This window comes from Nerophis ophidion, linkage group LG20, assembly GCF_033978795.1.
Source record: "Nerophis ophidion isolate RoL-2023_Sa linkage group LG20, RoL_Noph_v1.0, whole genome shotgun sequence".
Lineage (NCBI taxonomy): Eukaryota > Metazoa > Chordata > Actinopteri > Syngnathiformes > Syngnathidae > Nerophis > Nerophis ophidion.
The window spans coordinates 7,609,801-7,628,568 of record NC_084630.1 but is presented as its reverse complement, the minus strand read 5'-3'; the positions used below and the strand labels follow the sequence as shown (position 1 = coordinate 7,628,568).

The 18,768-nt window shown below is 43.3% G+C and overlaps 1 protein-coding gene across 1 annotated transcript in view; it reads right to left on the bottom strand.

Annotated features, from left to right (window-relative positions):
* Positions 1–18,768, bottom strand: part of tusc3 (tumor suppressor candidate 3) — a 198,799-nt gene that overhangs the window by 59,014 nt on the left and 121,017 nt on the right. The window contains exon 4 of the mRNA XM_061880223.1: positions 934–1,074. Coding sequence (XP_061736207.1) covers positions 934–1,074 — 141 coding nt within the window. The remainder of the gene's footprint in view (positions 1–933; positions 1,075–18,768) is intronic.

Genomic DNA, 18,768 nt, shown 5'->3' with positions numbered 1-18,768 from the left:
ACTTCATGTCCGATCAACTTGATAATACTCTGTTGTTAATGTCACATGTTTTTTGTTGTTTAACAGAATGTTGAACCAGACTGGAAACAATACTAATTGCACACTTGGAGTGCTTTTACATTTGTTGTGTTCACAATGAATTGATTCACATGAACCCCGACTTAAACTAGTTGAAAAATATATTCGGGTGTTACCATTTAGTGGTCAATTGTACGGAATATGTACTGTACTGTGCAATCTACTAATAAAAGTGTCAATCAATCAATCAATCAATGACCATTTAGCAGTAAATAAACATAATCTTGGATAAGCCTTAATTTCTGCATTGTAAAACTGTTTACTTGTCTTACCTAAATTAAAGTCAAAAAAGTTAAAGTACCAAAGATTGTCACACACTCACACGAGGTGTGGCGAAATTATTCTATGCATTTGACCCATTACCCTTGATCACCCCCTGGGAGGTGAGGGGAGCAGTGAGCAGCAGCGGTGGCCACACCCGGGAATAATTTTTGGTGATTTAACCCCCAATTCGAACCCTTGATGCTGAGTGTCAAGCAGGGAGGTAATGGGTTCCCTTTTTATAGTCTTTGGAATGACTCGGCCGGGGTTTGAACTCAGGGCGGACACTCTAACCACTAGGCCAATCATTTAACCACACAACGAAAGACAAGTTCTGCCAAAACATTTTGCCTTAATTGGATAAATGCTAATAAACGACAAATTAGGTTTGTTCTCGCTTGTTCTTTGTCTCTATTGTGATAATAATATCCCAATTTGGTAAGTTGGTACTGGAGCTTCTGCATAAATTACATCAGCATCTTCTGGATTTTGTCACGCCGTGTGCCATGAAATTGTCAACAATGCAGGCATTTTTTGGAGGAGTGTGATTCTCTCTAATCAGCCCACCTACTGTAGCTCCTCTGTAGAACATACCTGGACATCTGTGCGGTCGGCAATCCACTTGGCAAGCTGCTCTGAAGCAAAGCCGATCCTCTGTAGGTCAAACGTGTCGGCTCTTTTTGGCTTTCCCTTGGCCGGGAAATGCATAAAGGTCGGTGCGCTGTTCATGTTCAGCTACAGAAACAAAAACGCCACATTAACAATGGGAATGGGAATTAAAATACAGTACAGTATTTTTCCGGGCAGTAGGGCCACTTTTTTTTTTTCCCCACGCTTTGAATCCTGCGGCTTATAAAAAATGATATTTCTTTGCTAAAGACCATTGTTAGGTTCAAACACTGATGACATCTATTAAACAAGACAAGAAGCAAGGAATCAAACAGAGATAGAATTCAATTAGGCGCTTTGTAGATCTTGGGTAAGGACAAAGTCTTCCTGTGGATTACAATACATTTAAGAAACCAACACCCTCATGTCGCTCCCCATCCCACAAAGTGGAGTTTTAAAAGCCTTTTGCTTGGTGGGATCAAAGACAGCTTTTGTCCTCTTGCAGGGCGATCTGAACTCAATCTAACACAGAGTTTTGTGATAACTTAGATTCAATTATTCTGACAGCCATAATGTTTTGTGTTCAACAAATAGTTGTCATGCATCATTGACAGAAACACTTAAAAGGTGTGTTATTGTTTGTTTTATGTCAGGTTCAAACACTGATGACATCTATTAAACAAGACAAGAAGCAAGGAATCAAACAGAGACAGAATTCAATTAAGCGCAATTGAGGAGAAACGCGTGGACACTATACAAGGGTACAGTGTCGTCCCACGTTCTGACGAAAGATTGTACGCCTCGTCTTTTATTCGCACTTTCCCTGATTACATGGCAACAGCTGTTTCTAAGGGCAGAGGGTCGTAAACAGCCATTACCTTTGGTTACAAAACAGTTAAACGAAAGGTGCCTGAAGGGAGGTCAGGCCCTGCTTCCTCTCCGCTTTGTAGATCTTGGGTAAGGACAAAGTCTTCCTGTGGATTACAATACATCTAAGAAACCGACACCCTCATGTCGCTCCCCATCCCACAAAGTGGAGTTTTAAAAGCCTTTTGCTTGGTGGGATCAAAGACAGCTTTTGTCCTCTTGCAGGGCGATCTGAACTCAATCTAACACAGAGTTTTGTGATAACTTAGATTCAATTATTCTGACAGCCATAATGTTTTGTGTTCAACAAATAGTTGTCATGCATCATTGACAGAAACACTGAAAAGGTGTGTTATTGTTTGTTTTATGTCAGGTTCAAACACTGGTGACATCTATTAAACAAGACAAGAAGCAAGGAATCAAACAGAGACAGAATTCAATTAGGCGCAATTGAGGAGAAACGCGTGGACACTATACAAGGGTACAGTGTCGTCCCACGTTCTGACGAAAGATTGTACGCCTCGTCTTTTATTCGGACTTTACCTGATTACATGGCAACAGCTGTTTCTAAGGGCAGAGGGTCGTAAACAGCCATTACCTTTGGTTACAAAACAGTTAAAAGAAAAGGTGCCTGAAGGGAGGTCAGGCCCTTCTTCCTCTCCGCTTTGTATATCTTGGGTAAGGACAAAGTCTTCCTGTGGATTACAATACATTTAAGAAACCGACACCCTCATGTCGCTCCCCATCCTACAAAGTGGAGTGTTAAAAGCCTTTTGCTTGGTGGGATCAAAGGCAGCTTTTGTCCTCTTGCAGGGCGATCTGAACTCAATCTAACACAGAGTTTTGTGATAACTTAGATTCAATTATTCTGACAGCCATAATGTTTTGTGTTCAACAAATAGTTGTCATGCAACATTGACAGAAACACTGAAAAGGTGTGTTATTGTTTGTTTTATGTCAGGTTCAAACACTGATTATATCTATTAAACAAGACAAAAAGGCAAGGAATCAAACAGAGACAGAATTAAACTTGGACTCAATCTTGAGGAGAGACATGGCCCTGTACTGTCCGTACAGTTCCTGCACCGTGCTCTGCCCCCAAACCCGTTCTCATCCTTCTTTATTTGATTTTCACCCCCCCTCCTTCCCACAGCTGCTTCCTCAAGGAAGTGGGTGGTGACCAGCGTTGCCTTCGGTTTCCGAACACTTCAAAGAAGGTCCCATAAAATTGTTCAAAGAGGGTCCCATAAAATAGATCAAAGAAAGAGTTCGTAAAAATACTTCAAAAAGAGTTCCTGTGGAAGTTGGGCAGATTCTGCCATCTGTCCGCCTGGGAGTCCAGTGAAGTTTAACGAGCATTCTTCTTGGAAGGTTTCAGCCTTTTGTCTTCTCGTCCGGAACCCAAAGTTTTATTTGATAATTTACACACAATTTTTCTGACATTTTATGGCACCATATGTTGTTCAGGAGAGGTGATGCGAGTTGGAATATTAACTTCCCGTTTAGTATTCGTCTATAGCGTTTCTGCTCAAAAGGATTCTTTAATCGGGGGCGGTTTACCTCGGTTGGTAGAGTGGCCGTGCCAGCAACTTGAGGGTTGCAGGTTCGATTCCCGCTTCTGCCAACCTAGTCACTGCCGTTGTATCCTTGGGCAAGACACTTTACCCACCTGCTCCCAGTGCCACCCACACTGGTTTGAATGTAACTTAGATATTGGGTTTCACTATGTAAAGCGCTTCGAGTAACTAGAGAAAAAGCGCTATATAAATATAATTCACTTCACTTCACTTCACTAATCAGCATTCCAAGTAACGTTTGCAATTTTTCCAATATAAACAACACAATTTATACTTACTAAACTGTCCCATGTGTGATGTATGTAATTTTCATGTATATTTGTACCCTGTTATTGTAATGTAATGTAATGAAGCTAGCTTTGTTAGCATTAGCGACTATGCTCAGACTTTAACAAGTGTCTGCGCTAGTATCAAAGTTACAATGTGCTCTCTTTTTGTATTGTTTCAGTCCAAAACTTTACCATGGAGTTATTGAGTCTTTTTAGTTGATAGTGGGTCCATCATCAAAAACTGTTTTGTTTGCCCAAATTTTTTACTGTAGTGTGACAAGCAATTAAGGTGAGTATATAAACATCCATCTATTTTTCTACCGCTTGTCTGGAGCCTATCTCAGCTGCATTCGGGCGGAAGGCAGGGTACACCCTGGACAAGTCGCTACCTCATCACAGGGCCAACACAGATGGATAGACAACATTCACACTCTAGGGTCAATTTAGTGTCGGCAATCAAACATATAAAACATATTTTGTACCGCTATATATCTGCAGCTCATAGTCCAGTGCGACTAGTATATCCATCCATCATCTTCCGCTTATCCGAGGTCGGGTCGCGGGGGCAACAGCCTAAGCAGGGAAACACAGACTTCCCTCACCCCAGCCACTTCGTCTAGCTCTTCCCGGGCCAGCCGGGAGACATAGTCTTCCCAACGTGTCCTGGGTCTTCCCCGTGGCCTCATACCGACTCTCTGAGCTGCAACCTTATCGTGGTAGAGGAGTTTGCGTGTCCCAATGATCCTAGGAGCTATGTTGTCTGGGGGCATAAAGCCCCCTGGTAGGGTCTCCCAAGGCAAACAGGTTCTAGGTGAGGGATCAGACAAAGAGCAGCTCGAAGACCTTTATGAAGATGAAAAAGCATGGACCCAGATTTCCCTCGCCCGGACGCGGGTCACCGGGGCCCCCCTCTGGAGCCAGGCCCGGAGGTGGGGCACGATGGCGAGCGCCTGGTGGCCGGGCCTGTTCCCATGGGGCCCGGCCGGGCACAGCCCGAAGAGGCAACGTGGGTCACCCCTCCAATGGGCTCACCACCCATAGCAGGGGCCATAGAGGTCGGGTGCATTGTGAGCTGGGCAACAGCCGAAGGCAGGGCACTTGGCGGTCCGATCCTCGGCTACAGAAGCTAGGTTCTGCCGACTAGTATATGTAAACATATTTATTTACCCTATTTCCTTGAATTGCAGCCCGGCCCATAATTAATTTAAAACCTTTTCTCATTCATGCGCTTACCAAAGGCATGCGGTAAAAGTAAGCATGGGCTAATTATGTTCAAACCTCTTCTCACGCCGGCACTTACCAAAGGCATGCAGTAAAAATGTAAGTGTGATGTAAGCATGGACCTTAAATCCTACTGAATAGCTTTCAATCTTCTTCCCTTTATGCGATTTCAAATTACCGGTATTGAAATCAGCCTCCTCCGTTTTGAAAATGATGACAGGGGAAGTGTCACTGGTGACGTCACGAGTTTGACCAGGCGGTAATACTAAGCATGCGCTAATTATTTTGCGAAGCGAGTTTGACCCGGCAGTAATTCAAGGCAGGCGCATACTATATGCCCGGCGGCAATTCAAGGAAATACGGTATTCTAAAATTTGGCTTGAATACCGGTGTGCTCCATAGCCCGAAAATATGGTACATTGATATACACCATACATGTTACCTCTAAATATTTGAATATTGCGCACAAGTTCATTAATGAGAGCATTTCAACTTCGAAAGAGAAACCACTAGATCAGGGGTGCCCATTACGTCGACCGCGAGCTACCAGTCGACCGCGGGGGGTGTGTCAGTCGATCTCCAGCCAGGCTTTTAAAAAAAATAGACCTAAAAATTAGTGATCATCAATCTTCACCAAGACGTCACTTAAATGACATTCACGGTACCGGAGGGTCTTGTGAGATGACGCTGGCTGCTGCAAGATCATTATTATGAAAATATGACCGAGAGGAAGGCGAGAAACACTTTTTATTTCAACAGACTCTCGCGCCGTACCTTCCGTCAAAACTCTAAAGGCCGACTGCACATTTCCTATCTTCACAATAAAAGCCCTGCTTCATGCTGCCTGCCCTAACTAAATACAGAGTCTCGGAAAACTGGCGTGCACAAGCGATCCCTCAGAAAGCTGGCGTGCACATCACTTGTGCACGCCAGCTTTCCGGGACTCTTATTTTGTTAGCGCAGGCGATATGAAGCAGGGCTTTTATTGTGAAGATAGGAAATGTGCAGTCGGCCTTTAGAGTTTTGACGGAAGGGACGGCGCGAAGGTCTGTTGAAATAAAAAGTGTTTCTCGCCTTCCTCTCTGTCATTTTTTCATAATAATGAACTGGCAGCAGCCAGCGTCATCTCACAAGACCCTCGGGTGCCGTGAATGTCAATCAAGCAAGCTACGGAATTTGCCGCCAATGTTTTTCTTGTAAAGTGTATGGAAGCTGGATGAATTAGATGCCAAAAACCAACCACTTTCATCTGGTATTGTACAGAAAGGACAACTTTTTTTCTCCTCCATTTGAAAATGTGGGCGTTATCATCATTACTGTTTGATTCCAATCAATGCAAGTCATCAGAATCAGGTAATACACCAACTTATATTCTTGTCTTCGTGAAAGAAAGACATCTATATGTGTTACACATGCTTGTATTATCATTAAACACATTTAACTTGTTTACAAAAATGTCTCTTTCATAAATAAATAAATATAAATGATATATATAAATGAGGTAGATCCCCTCGAGTTGGTCAATTGAAAAGTAGCTCGCCTGCAGAAAAACTGTGGGCACCCCTGCACTATATGATAAAAACTAGGGCTGGGCGATATGGCCTTTTATTGATATCTCGATATTTTTAAGCTATGATACACGATATATATCTCGATATTTTGCCTTAGCCTTGAATGAACACTTGATACATACAACCACAGCATTATGAAGATTCTGTGTGTCTACATTAAAACATTCTTCTAATATATGCTCATTTTAAACTTTCATGCAGAGAGGGAAACCACAACTAAGTCAATTGACCAAAACTGTATTTATTAAAGAGTTATTAAGCAGTGGCACAAACATTCAAGTCATTTCAAAATAGAAAGTGCAAGATTGTCAGAGACATTTTAAAACAAGCTATGAGTGCACTTTTGTGCATGATGTCACTAAGTTGACGAATCAAAACAACACTAAATTAAAGTGCACTTTTTGTACAGAACGCATCTACAATAGTTTAAAACAAATAAAGTGCACTTTTGTGCATGATGTCACACAAGATATTTCAATAACTGTCATATAAGAATGAGCTGCATAACAGGAAATTAAATCGTGTATTTCCTTTGCTATGTGGTAGGTTACTTCGGACGTTATTAAGTTATGTTGTTGACTATTTTTTTTTCATACAGTGTTGATCTGGAAATGGTTGCTTCGGTATTTTGTGGGTAAGGCACCAAAAGGAGATGTTGACATGCAGTTTCAAGCACTCTTCATTTTCTAGCGGGGGACTTTTCAAATGATGCTACAAATTAGCAGAGCTACTTTTTGTAACAACGCTTCTGCCGCATACTTGTTCGACATATTCCCGTTTGAAGCCAAACCACCGCCAGATGATGGATGCTGCTTTTCTTAAGAATGAATTATTCTTTCATTTGTTACCAGATTGGCACCTTATTTCTCTCGTATTACCACTCGCACCACTCCGCTAGCATCACAGCTAATGTTACCCATGCTGCTACTTCTCATGCGAGGGCGTATGATGCCACAATATATGACGTATGTAAGAAGGTGCGCTTGTCTGTGAGAAGGAGAAACACGGAAGATTGAAAAGAGCCTGTAGTGTAATGCCCACAGCAAAAAGCAACCGTGTGAGAACGAATACTCGAATATCACGATATAGTCATTTTCTATATCGCACTGAGACAAACCCGCGATATATCGAGTATTTCGATATATCGCCCAGCCCTAATATAAACTCATTACATGCAAGGTAAAACATGTCAAGCCTTTGTTATAATTGATGATCATAGCTTCGAACTGTCGTATGCCAAAGAATCACTCGATTAAAGTACAGTGTTGTATTTGCCTGTATTAAATAAAAACCTCTGCCTTGCTCTGAATGAATAAATAGGCCTACTACGCTACTGTATTTCAATGTTGGTCATTATGGTGGTACTTGGAGAGCCACATCTTTGCTGAGATGGTACTTGATAAAAATGTTTGAGAACCACTGGCTTGGATATTTAAAAGCAATTAAAAACAATTTCGATTTTCAAATCAAGGTTTTCATGAGCCAATCATCAAAAATTTAATTTCAACTGTTGGAATAAACAGGTGGACTTGGAGAAGGCATTCGACCGTGTCCCTTCGGAAGTCCTGTGGGGAGTGCTCAGAGAGTATGGGGTATCGGACTGTCTTATTGTGGCGGTCCGCTCCCTGTACGATCAGTGCCAGAGCTTGGTCCGCATTGCCGGCAGTAAGTCGAACACGTTTCCAGTGAGGGTTGGACTCCGCCAAGGCTGTCCTTTGTCACCGATTCTGTTCATAACTTTTATGGACAGAATTTCTAGGCGCAGTCAAGGCGTTGACGGGTTCCGGTTTGGTGACCGCAGGATTAGGTCTCTGCTTTTTGCAGATGATGTGGTCCTGATGGCTTCATCTGACCGGGATCTTCAGCTCTCACTGGATCGGTTCGCAGCCGAGTGTGAAGCGACCGGAATGAGAATCAGCACCTCCAAGTCCGAGTCCATGGTTCTCGCCCGGAAAAGGGTGGAGTGCCATCTCCGGGTTGGGGAGGAGACCCTGCCCCAAGTGGAGGAGTTCAAGTACCTAGGAGTCTTGTTCACAAGTGAGGGAAGAGTGGATCGTGAGATCGACAGGCGGATCGGTGCGGCGTCTTCAGTAATGCGGACGTTGTACCGATCCGTTGTGGTGAAGAAGGAGCTGAGCCGGAAGGGAAAGCTCTCAATTTACCGGTCGATCTACATTCCCATCCTCACCTATGGTCATGAGCTTTGGGTCATGACCGAAAGGATAAGATCACGGGTACAAGCGGCCGAAATGAGTTTCCTCCGCCGGGTGGCGGGGCTCTCCCTTAGAGATAGGGTGAGAAGCTCTGCCATCCGGGAGGAACTCAAAGTAAAGCCGCTGCTCCTTCACATCGAGAGGAGCCAGATGAGGTGGTTCGGGCATCTGGCCAGGATGCCACCCGAACGCCTCCCTAGGGAGGTGTTTAGGGCACGTCCAACCGGTAGGAGGCCACGGGGAAGACCTAGGACACGTTGGGAAGACTATGTCTCCCGGCTGGCCTGGGAACGCCTCGGGATCCCCCGGGAAGAGCTAGACGAAGTGGCTGGGGAAAGGGAAGTCTGGGTTTCCCTGCTTAGGCTGTTGCCCCCGCGACCCGACCTCGGATAAGCGGAAGAAGATGGATGGATGGATGTTGGAATAAACAAAACTTTGCACGATAGTCAATTTTTTTGAGTGAGTTACACCTGTATAATGTAGGGGTGTAACGGTACGTGTATTTGCATTAAACCGTTTCGGTACGGGGGTTACGGTTCGGATCGGAGGTATACCAAACGGGTTTCCACACGAACATATGAAGTAGCCGCCAAATCTAAAGTCTTAACAAGCTGCTCCGCTCCGTTCTGCCTCTGTCTCCTACACAGCACCCAGCATTATCCCACCCACACAACCATCTGATTGGTTACACGTATAGCGGTAACAGCCAATCCGCAGTGCGCATTCAGAGCACATGTCGTCAGCGCTTCAGCGTCGAGCAGATAGGTGTTTGGCAGGTGAGCAGCGAACTCTCCCCAAATTATAATAAACACCTCCCAGTCAACGTTCTAGAAACAAACTGCAGCTCAGCTCGCTCGCAGTCCTGGCTTGAGGTGAAGGCTAATTAAATTTTAGCGTAACGTTAGCTCATTTTGCGCTGTGTGTGTTAGCTCATTGTGCGGTGTGTGCGTGCGTATGCATGTGTATGCTAGTGATATATTAATGTAAGTGCATCATTAAGCCTACATGAACTCCATGGTGTTCAGGGATGAATAGTCTCTCCTATTGCAGTTTTACTATTTTTTCAGCTATAGTTACATTAATCATTTTGTTTTGAATGGCATGGTCGATGCTATCACATGTTGATACAAATATAACATTTACATAATAAAAATCAACAACACACTCCCCAAATGCTGTAATAAATTGAGCATGATGAGTTCACTTGAAACTGTCTAAAGTTGCACTTTTTATATGTAGAAGAAACGTTTTGTCATTTTATTTCATCTGAGCAACAAGTTGAGGCTGTTTAATGTTGATTAACGTGGGCAGAATTATTATAGTGTTCCCAATGTTAAAAGCAAAAAGCCATTGTTTACAAATTTGGTAAATTAATAACCCAAAAATTTATATTTTGTTGTTTTCTTACTGTACCGAAAATGAACCGAACCGTGACCTCTAAACCGAGGTACGTTCCGAACCGAAATTTTTGTGTACTGTTACACCCGTAATATAATGTATTACATAAGTGGCATGCAGTTCTGCAATTAAACACCGATGCAAGACTATTAGCTCTTCTAATCACTAGCTCTTTTTATAGCTGCAACATTGTGCCTGATCCCTAAATAACCGCAAAACCAAGACAAAATGTTGACAAAATAGACAAATGGAAAGGGGGAAAACTATAATGCAAATAAGAGAATCAGGAAGCCTATTGCATGTGTCCTCTGGAACTATCTACCATTTTCCCATTACTGTGTGCTCAAGCTATTTTAAAGTTTCTATGAGTCCTTTTTTCAGTAAAAAGTTTCACTTCTCCAAAGGATTTCAATACTTATTTAGGTCAAGACTGACTGCTTTTTCCCCAATTCGACTTTAATACTGCCGAGTGGTATTCCTTTGGACCTGAAATATCTGCCTTAAAACTAGTTTATAAGACACTGGCTAACACATTTTGCTCCAAGATATCGCAATAATCTTCTGATTTGATCATCTCTTTGATGCATTCAGTGCCTCCAGGACCTGATGCACCAAAACAGGACTCCGGCATGACAGACAGTCATCTGCAGAGCAGGAGAGAACCTCCAACGGCTTCAGTTGGGCTTTGTTTCTTCAATTATCATCTAACTGATAGGTTGCTGATAATGTATCTGCAATTAATCTCAACAAAACTGGCTCATTAGCATGTACTCGAGATTGTACTTTAAAAAGTGTCCTCAAATGGTGAACATCCTTTTGATTAGGACCGTGTGCATGAATGCAGACATGAATAAGCAAGAGCTAGCTTCAAAAACATGCAAAAACAAGTATGTAGACACAAATATCAATCATACATTTGATTGAAAAGGGCTTGAGAAACTGCTGCAATGTCGCAATGGAAGGTTTGGGCTGGGCTGTGGGAACACAGACTGTGGCGATTTCTGAACGAAATCGCAAGATGGATCAGATCGTGGAGAAGTTTGCCCAAAAAGAAGATTGAATTGAATTTGAGAGAGCCGGCATGGACTAAGAACAGACAAGTTATTGTTTTGGCTGTTCGCAAAAAACAAACATCCTAATCTACGATTTGACGCCCTCGAATGGCCTTGACGCTAGGAATGGAGGAATTTGGCGAAAAATAAATTTTAATTGAATTAGAGCGAGCCGGCATGGACTAAGAACGGACAAGTTATTGTTTTGGCTGTTCACGAAAAACAAACATCCTAATCTAAGATTTGACGCCCTATAATGGCCTTGACGCTAGGAATAGGCTGTCCTGAAAAACACCCCCTAGGACACCTCAATGATGGACGCTTTTGACCTCCATCCCTTCTCAACGACACCTGGAGTCACACTGTTTTCAGACCGGCCTCAGTCTACAAAAACATTACACCATCACACCCAAGACAATTGGGCACACACCTCCCCTCCCCCACCCCACACCTTCACCACAGCTTGTTTCTCTGGGCTTTCCAGGGCTTTTTTTAAGGAGCGCCATAAAAATGGCTGATCCGTTGGCGGTCCCATCCTGTCTCCCTGTAACGTACGTCTGCTCTTAGTGGAACTGTGCCGAAAATGTACTTTTCAGTTTTTATGTGTCTTGTGCATGTTAAGAAATTGACAATAAATCATTTCCATTTCCATTTCCAAATAGTTGCAAAAGACCATGTTTTAATGTAAAATAACCGGTTTTGGCAGTGGGACTATTACTCCTTAATGACAAGTTGCAACCCAAATTGGTCATCAGTACACATAATGTAATAATCAACCAATTTAGCAATCATATTTTTTAATCATTCTGATTAGAAGCATTTAAGTCTCACCTTAAAACTCATCTGTATACTTTAGCCTTTAAATAGACCTCCTTTTTAGACCAGTTGATCTGCAGCTTCTTTTCTTTCTCCTATGTCCCCCCCTCCCTTGTGGAGGGGGTCCGGTCCGATGACCATGGATGAAGTACTGGCTGTCCAGAGTCGAGACCCAGGATGGACCGCTCGTCGGGACCCAGTATGGACCGCTCGCCTGTGTATCGGTTGGGGACTTTTCAACGCTGATGATCCGCCTCCGCTTGAGATGGTTTCCTGTGGACGGGACTCTTGCTGCTGTCTTGGATCCGCTTGAACTGAACTCTCGCGGCTGTGTTGGAGCCACTATGGATTGAACTTTCTCAGTATCATGTTAAACCCGCTCGGCATCCATTGCTTTCGGTCCCCTGGAGGGGGGGGGGTTGCCCACATCTGAGGTCCTCTCCAAGGTTTCTCATAGTCAGCATTGTCACTGGCTTCCCACTGGATGTGAATTCTCCCTGCCCACTGGGTGTGAGTTTTCCTTGCCCTTTTGTGGGTTCTTCCGAGGATGTTGTAGTCGTAATGATTTGTGCAGTCCTTTGAGACATTTGTGATTTGGGGCTATATAAATAAACATTGATTGATTGATTGATTGATTGATTGATGCCTATAGTTGACAGCTTATAAAAAACAAAAAAAAACATATAATACTTCATAAAATTAAAAAAGGCAAAATGTTGAATATTGTACTGCAGGTTGAAGCCCTTGTCAAAAAATTGTACAACTTTCTAAGCCTTTAATATTTGTTCGAAATTAATTCCTGAAATCAAATAACTTTTGTATGGTATTCTCGTTTATTGAAATGCAGGAGCAACGCATTGCTCACTTACAACAACAATTCAAAATAATTGACTTGTTTGCGTGTTTTGCATTTCTTTCAGGCAAATACACTGATGGTTAGGATCGCAACAGTATATTACGACACAATTAATACGCTTTCGCTACATATCACTTTCTTTGTTTCACTGATTTAAACTTCTTTTAAAGCGTCCCTCAACTGAGTCGAGTCACCGTTGTGGAGAAGGGGACCAAAACATACTTTGGCTTCCTCGTGTTCTTCAACGGCTGTAAAACTTCTACTAGAATCAAAATCTCGAATATATTCAGAACAATCAATCAATCAATCAATCAATGTTTATTTATATAGCCCCAAATCACAAATGTCTCAAAGGACTGCACAAATCATTACGACTACAACATCCTCGGAAGAACCCACAAAAGGGCAAGGAAAACTCACACCCAGTGGGCAGGGAGAATTCACATCCAGTGGGACGCCTGTGACAATGCTGACTATGAGAAACCTTGGAGAGGACCTCAGATGTGGGCAACCCCCCCCCTCCAGGGGACCGAAAGCAATGGATGTCGAGCGGGTTTAACATGATACTGAGAAAGTTCAATCCATAGTGGCTCCAACACAGCCGCGAGAGTTCAGTTCAAGCGGATCCAAGACAGCAGCAAGAGTCCCGTCCACAGGAAACCATCTCAAGCGGATCAGCAGCGTAGAGACGTCCCCAACCGATACAGGCGAGCGGTCCGTCCTGGGTCCCGACGAGCGGTCCATCCTGGGTCTCGACTCTGGACAGCCAGTACTTCATCCATGGTCATCGGACCGGACCCCCTCCACAAGGGAGGGGGGGACATAGGAGAAAGAAAAGAAGCGGCAGATCAACTGGTCTAAAAAGGTCTATTTAAAGGCTAGAGTATACAGATGAGTTTTAAGGTGAGACTTAAATGCTTCTACTGAGGTAGCATCTTGAACTGTTACCGGGAGGGCATTCCAGAGTACTGGAGCCCGAACGGAAAACGCTCTATAGCCCGCAGACTTTTTTTGGGCTTTGGGAATCACTAATAAGCCGGAGTCTTTTGAACGCAGATTTCTTGCCGGGACATATGGTACAATACAATCGGCAAGATAGGCTGGAGCTAGACCGTGTAGTATTTTATACGTAAGTAGTAAAACCTTAAAGTCACATCTTAAGTGCACAGGAAGCCAGTGCAGGTGAGCCAGTACAGGCGTAATGTGATCAAACGTTCTTGTTCTTGTCAAAAGTCTAGCAGCCGCATTTTGTACCAACTGTAATCTTTTAATGCTAGACATGGGGAGACCCGAAAATAATACGTTACAGTAATCGAGACGAGACGTAACATAGGGTAGTTTTTTTTTCATGTGAAAAAACTTTGAATTTGACTGTGCATTTTGTATCACCCCTATTGCAGCATCACCACATTAGGATTTGATGGTTACCGTGAGTCATATTGCATTGTATTGTGAGGTACCCTGAAATTCCCAACAGGCATGTAATGCATTGTTTCATTTACTGAAGAAAAAATAAGTAATATTGTAAAACAAATCATTTGCTGACGAGGACCAGAGGGCGGGAGCACATTAAGCCGGTTTTAAAGTCGCTGCATTGGCTCACCGTCCGCTTCAGGGGTCGATTTTAAAGTTGTAATATTAGTTTTTAAAAGTCTTAATGGCATTGCGCCTTCTAACGTTCATCCTATCAACCCTTGCGAATCCTGGAGTCCTGTGGCACCAAGCTTTTATCCTTCAAATCAGAACTTTAGATTAAACGGAGGTTACTTTTTGGAGCAACAGACGTTCTTGTCATCCGTGCACATCAAGTTGAAAATAGCATCTGGAAGCAAAACACATACTCGATGATGGCGCCGATCGCATGAATGCTACATCGACAAAAAGCAGAGGAGAATGCTACGCTGGAGGTTTATTTGTGTCAATACTGTCAACAAAAGTACCACGGTTAAGTTAAATTTAGGCCTTTACTAAACGGACAGCCACCGCATGTAAACCACCTAACATCAGTGAAAACCAAGTCCTGTAAGAAGATATAATGGGGCAAAAAAGTATTTAGTCAGCCACCGATTGTGCAAGTTCTCCTACTTAAAATGATGACCGAGGTCTGTAATGTTCATCATAGGTACACTTCAACTGTGAGAGACAGAATGTGAAAAAAAAAAATCCAGGAATTCACATTGTAGGAATTTTAAAGAATTTATTTGTAAATTATGGTGGAAAGTAAGTATTTGGTCAACCATTCAAAGCTCTCACTGATGGAAGGAGGTTTTGGCTCAAAATCTCACAATACATGGCCCCATTCATTCTTTCCTTAACACGAATCAATCGTCCTGTCCACTTAGCAGAAAAACAGCCCCAAAGCATGACGTTTCCACCCCCATGCTTCACAGTAGGTATAGTGTTCTTGGGATGCAACTACGTCAGGGGTCGTCAACCTTTAACACTCAAAGAGCCATTTCGACCCGTTTTACAAAATGAGGAAGACAATGGGAGCCGCAACTATTCTCGCCGATATCTGCTGGTGGTCACCCAGATGACAAGAATAACGGCATGCTATGAAGCCATTGCCTTAAACACCTTTTACAACATGTACAATCTGCTTGCCAGTCCAGCAACATGTTGTGAGAGCCTTCCGCAGAAGCCGGCACACGACTCGAAGGCATACTGGGTGACACAGAGTACACTGACGGTTGTGATACAAACAACTTTAACACTCCTATTAATATGCGCCACACTGTGAACCCACACAAAAAGAGAATGACAAACACATTTCGGGTGAAAATCCTCACAGTAACACAACATAAATGCAACACAACAAATACCCAGAATCCTTTGCATCCATGACAATTCCTGACTATGTTATACACCCCGCAAGCACCAAAGCCCGCCCACCTCAACCACGCAGGGAGGGGAGGGTGGGGAGGGGGTTGGTGCTCGCAGGGTGTATAACATAGTCAGGATTTGTCATGGATGCAAAGGATTCTGGGTATTTGTTGTGTTGCATTTATGTTGTGTTACTGTGAGGATTTTCTCCCGAAATGTGTTTGCCATTCTTCTTTTGTGTGGGTTCATAATGTGGCGCATATTAGTAGGAGTGTTAAAGTTGTTTATATCACAACCCTCAGTGTACTCTGTGTCACCCAGTATGCCTTGCAATCTCATACATGTGCCGATAGAAGCAGCGAAATGCATGTGTCCGGTCGGCACACAAATAGCATTCCGTGAATGGCGGACGTGATGAAGTTCAAGAGGACGCAAATAGCATTCCGTGAAGGGCGGGCGAGATGACGTTCAAGAGGACGTTAAGAGTAATATCATCATGGCACGCCTTTAATATTGTAGTCCGAGTGAAAATTGGAGAACATTGACTCCGGGTGATGTCAGGGAGGGGCATTGAATTCCGGAATCTCCCTGCAACAATCTGGCGGGTCGGCAATTGTGCAGCTGAGCCGCATCAGAGTTGCCAAAGAGCAGCATGCGGCTCCGGAGCCGCGGGTTGCCGACCCCTGAACTAAGTATTCTTCTTCCTCCAAACACGACAAGTTGAGTTTATACCAAAATGGATACATGGATGATACAGCAGAGGGTTGGGAGAATGTCATGTAGTTAAAAGAAACCAAAATAGAACTTTTTGGTATAAACTCAACTCGTCGTGTTTGGAGGAAGAAGAATACTGAGTTGCATCCCAAGAGCACCACACCTACTGTGAAGCATGGGGGTGGAAACATCATGCTTTGGGGCTGTTTTTCTGCTAAGGGGACAGGACGATTGATCCGTGTTAAGGAAAGAATGAATGGGATTTTGAGCCAAAACCTCCTTCCATCAGTGAGAGCTTTGAATGTTGACCAAATACTTATTTTCCACCATAATTGACAAATAAATTATTTAAAATTCCTACAATGTGAATTCTTGGATGTTTTTTTTCCACATTCTGTCTCACAATTGAAGTGTACCTATGATGAAAATTACAGACCTCTGTCATCATTTTAAGTGGGAGAACTTGCACAATCGGTGGCTGACTAAATACTTTTTTGCCCTACTCTATAAATCACATCACCTAGGCGATATGTACCAACAATGATACTGCGGCATTTTTAGTTTGAATACCGGCATCCAATATACACTGATATACTAAAAAAAAACCTTCAAAGTGCTTAAGAACGTCTCAGTGTTTTATGGCTAGAGCCGGTGTTGTGGGTACTCCGATTATTTTTGTTCTAAGTACTAACGTAATGCGTTGTTTATTCTTTAAAAAGTTAGCTGTTTCTCAATCAAAGCCATTTTAATTTGTTTTGTTTATGAATGCTGGGTTTATATCCTCACGCTTGTGCGCGGAATAGATGGGGCTTCCACTCGCTCCCTGCGGTAAACGCCGCTGGCTGTGGGGTTTAAAGCTATTTTTTTAGTAGATGCACTTTTAAACCGAGTTGTAGTTAAACATTTGACACACCGAGCAAGCTGCAAAGAGGAGCTATGATTAACTTCCGTGCTAAGTCGCTAACAGAACTGAACAACATAAACAGATGAGATTAGTGTTAAAGTCGCTATAAGGAGAGATATATGTTCGAGCAAATTGGTGTATGTGTAAATAAAGCTGTAGTCACTCACCAAAAGCTGAATGCATTGTATCACACTTGAGAAGTCAGTACCGAGCGCCATATATTTATAAAGTTTGATGCACATCGTGTCATTGTGCATCAGAGAGGATCCTACATAAACACGCCAAAGATGTTGCCCTGCAAACAGCCTAACAAAGGCACATCAAATGATACCGGTTTGGTAGTATCGTCTCAAATATAAACGGAAATGCTGATTATCGGTCCTGCTAGACACCGAACTCTATTTAATAATACAACTCTAACATTTGACAACCAAACAATTATACAAGGCGACACGGTAAAGAATCTGGGTATTATCTTCGACCCAACTCTCTCCTTTGAGGCACACATTAAAAGCGTTACTAAAACGGCCTTCTTTCATCTCCGTAACATCGCTAAAATTCGCTCCATTCTGTCCACTAAAGACGCTGAGATCATTATCCATGCGTTTGTTACGTCTCGTCTCGATTACTGTAACGTATTATATTCGGGTCTCCCCATGTCTAGCATTAAAAGATTACAGTTGGTACAAAATGCGGCTGCTAGACTTTTGACAAGAACAAGAAAGTTTGATCACATTACGCCTGTACTGGCTCACCTGCACTGGCTTCCTGTGCACTTAAGATGTGACTTTAAGGTTTTACTACTTACGTATAAAATACTACACGGTCTAGCTCCAACCTATCTTGCCGATTGTATTGTACCATATGTCCCGGCAAGAAATCTGCGTTCAAAGGACTCCGGCTTATTAGTGATTCCCAAAGCCCAAAAAAAGTCTGCGGGCTATAGAGGGTTTTCCGTTCGGGCTCCAGTACTCTGGAATGCCCTCCCGGTAACAGTTCGAGATGCCACCTCAGTAGAAGCATTTAAGTCTCACCTTAAAACTCATTTGTATACTCTAGCCTTTAAATAGACTCCCTTTTTAGACCAGTTGATCTGCCGTTTCTTTTCTTTTTCTTCTATGTCCCACTCTCCCTTGTGGAGGGGGTCCGGTCCGATCCGGTGGCCATGTACTGCTCGCCTGTGTATCGGCTGGGGACATCTCTGCGCTGCTGGTCCGCCTCCGCTTGGGATGGTTTCCTGCTGGCTCCGCTGTGAACGGGACTCTCGCTGCTGTGTTGGATCCGCTTTGGACTGGACTCTCGCGACTGTGTTGGATCCATTGTGGATTGAACTTTCACAGTATCATGTTAGACCCGCTCGACATCCATTGCTTTCCTCCTCTCTAAGGTTCTCATAGTCATCATTGTCACCGACGTCCCACTGGGTGTGAGTTTTCCTTGCCCTTATGTGGGCCTACCGAGGATGTCGTGGTGGTCTGTGCAGCCCTTTGAGACACTAGTGATTTAGGGCTATATAAGTAAACATTGATTGATTGATGA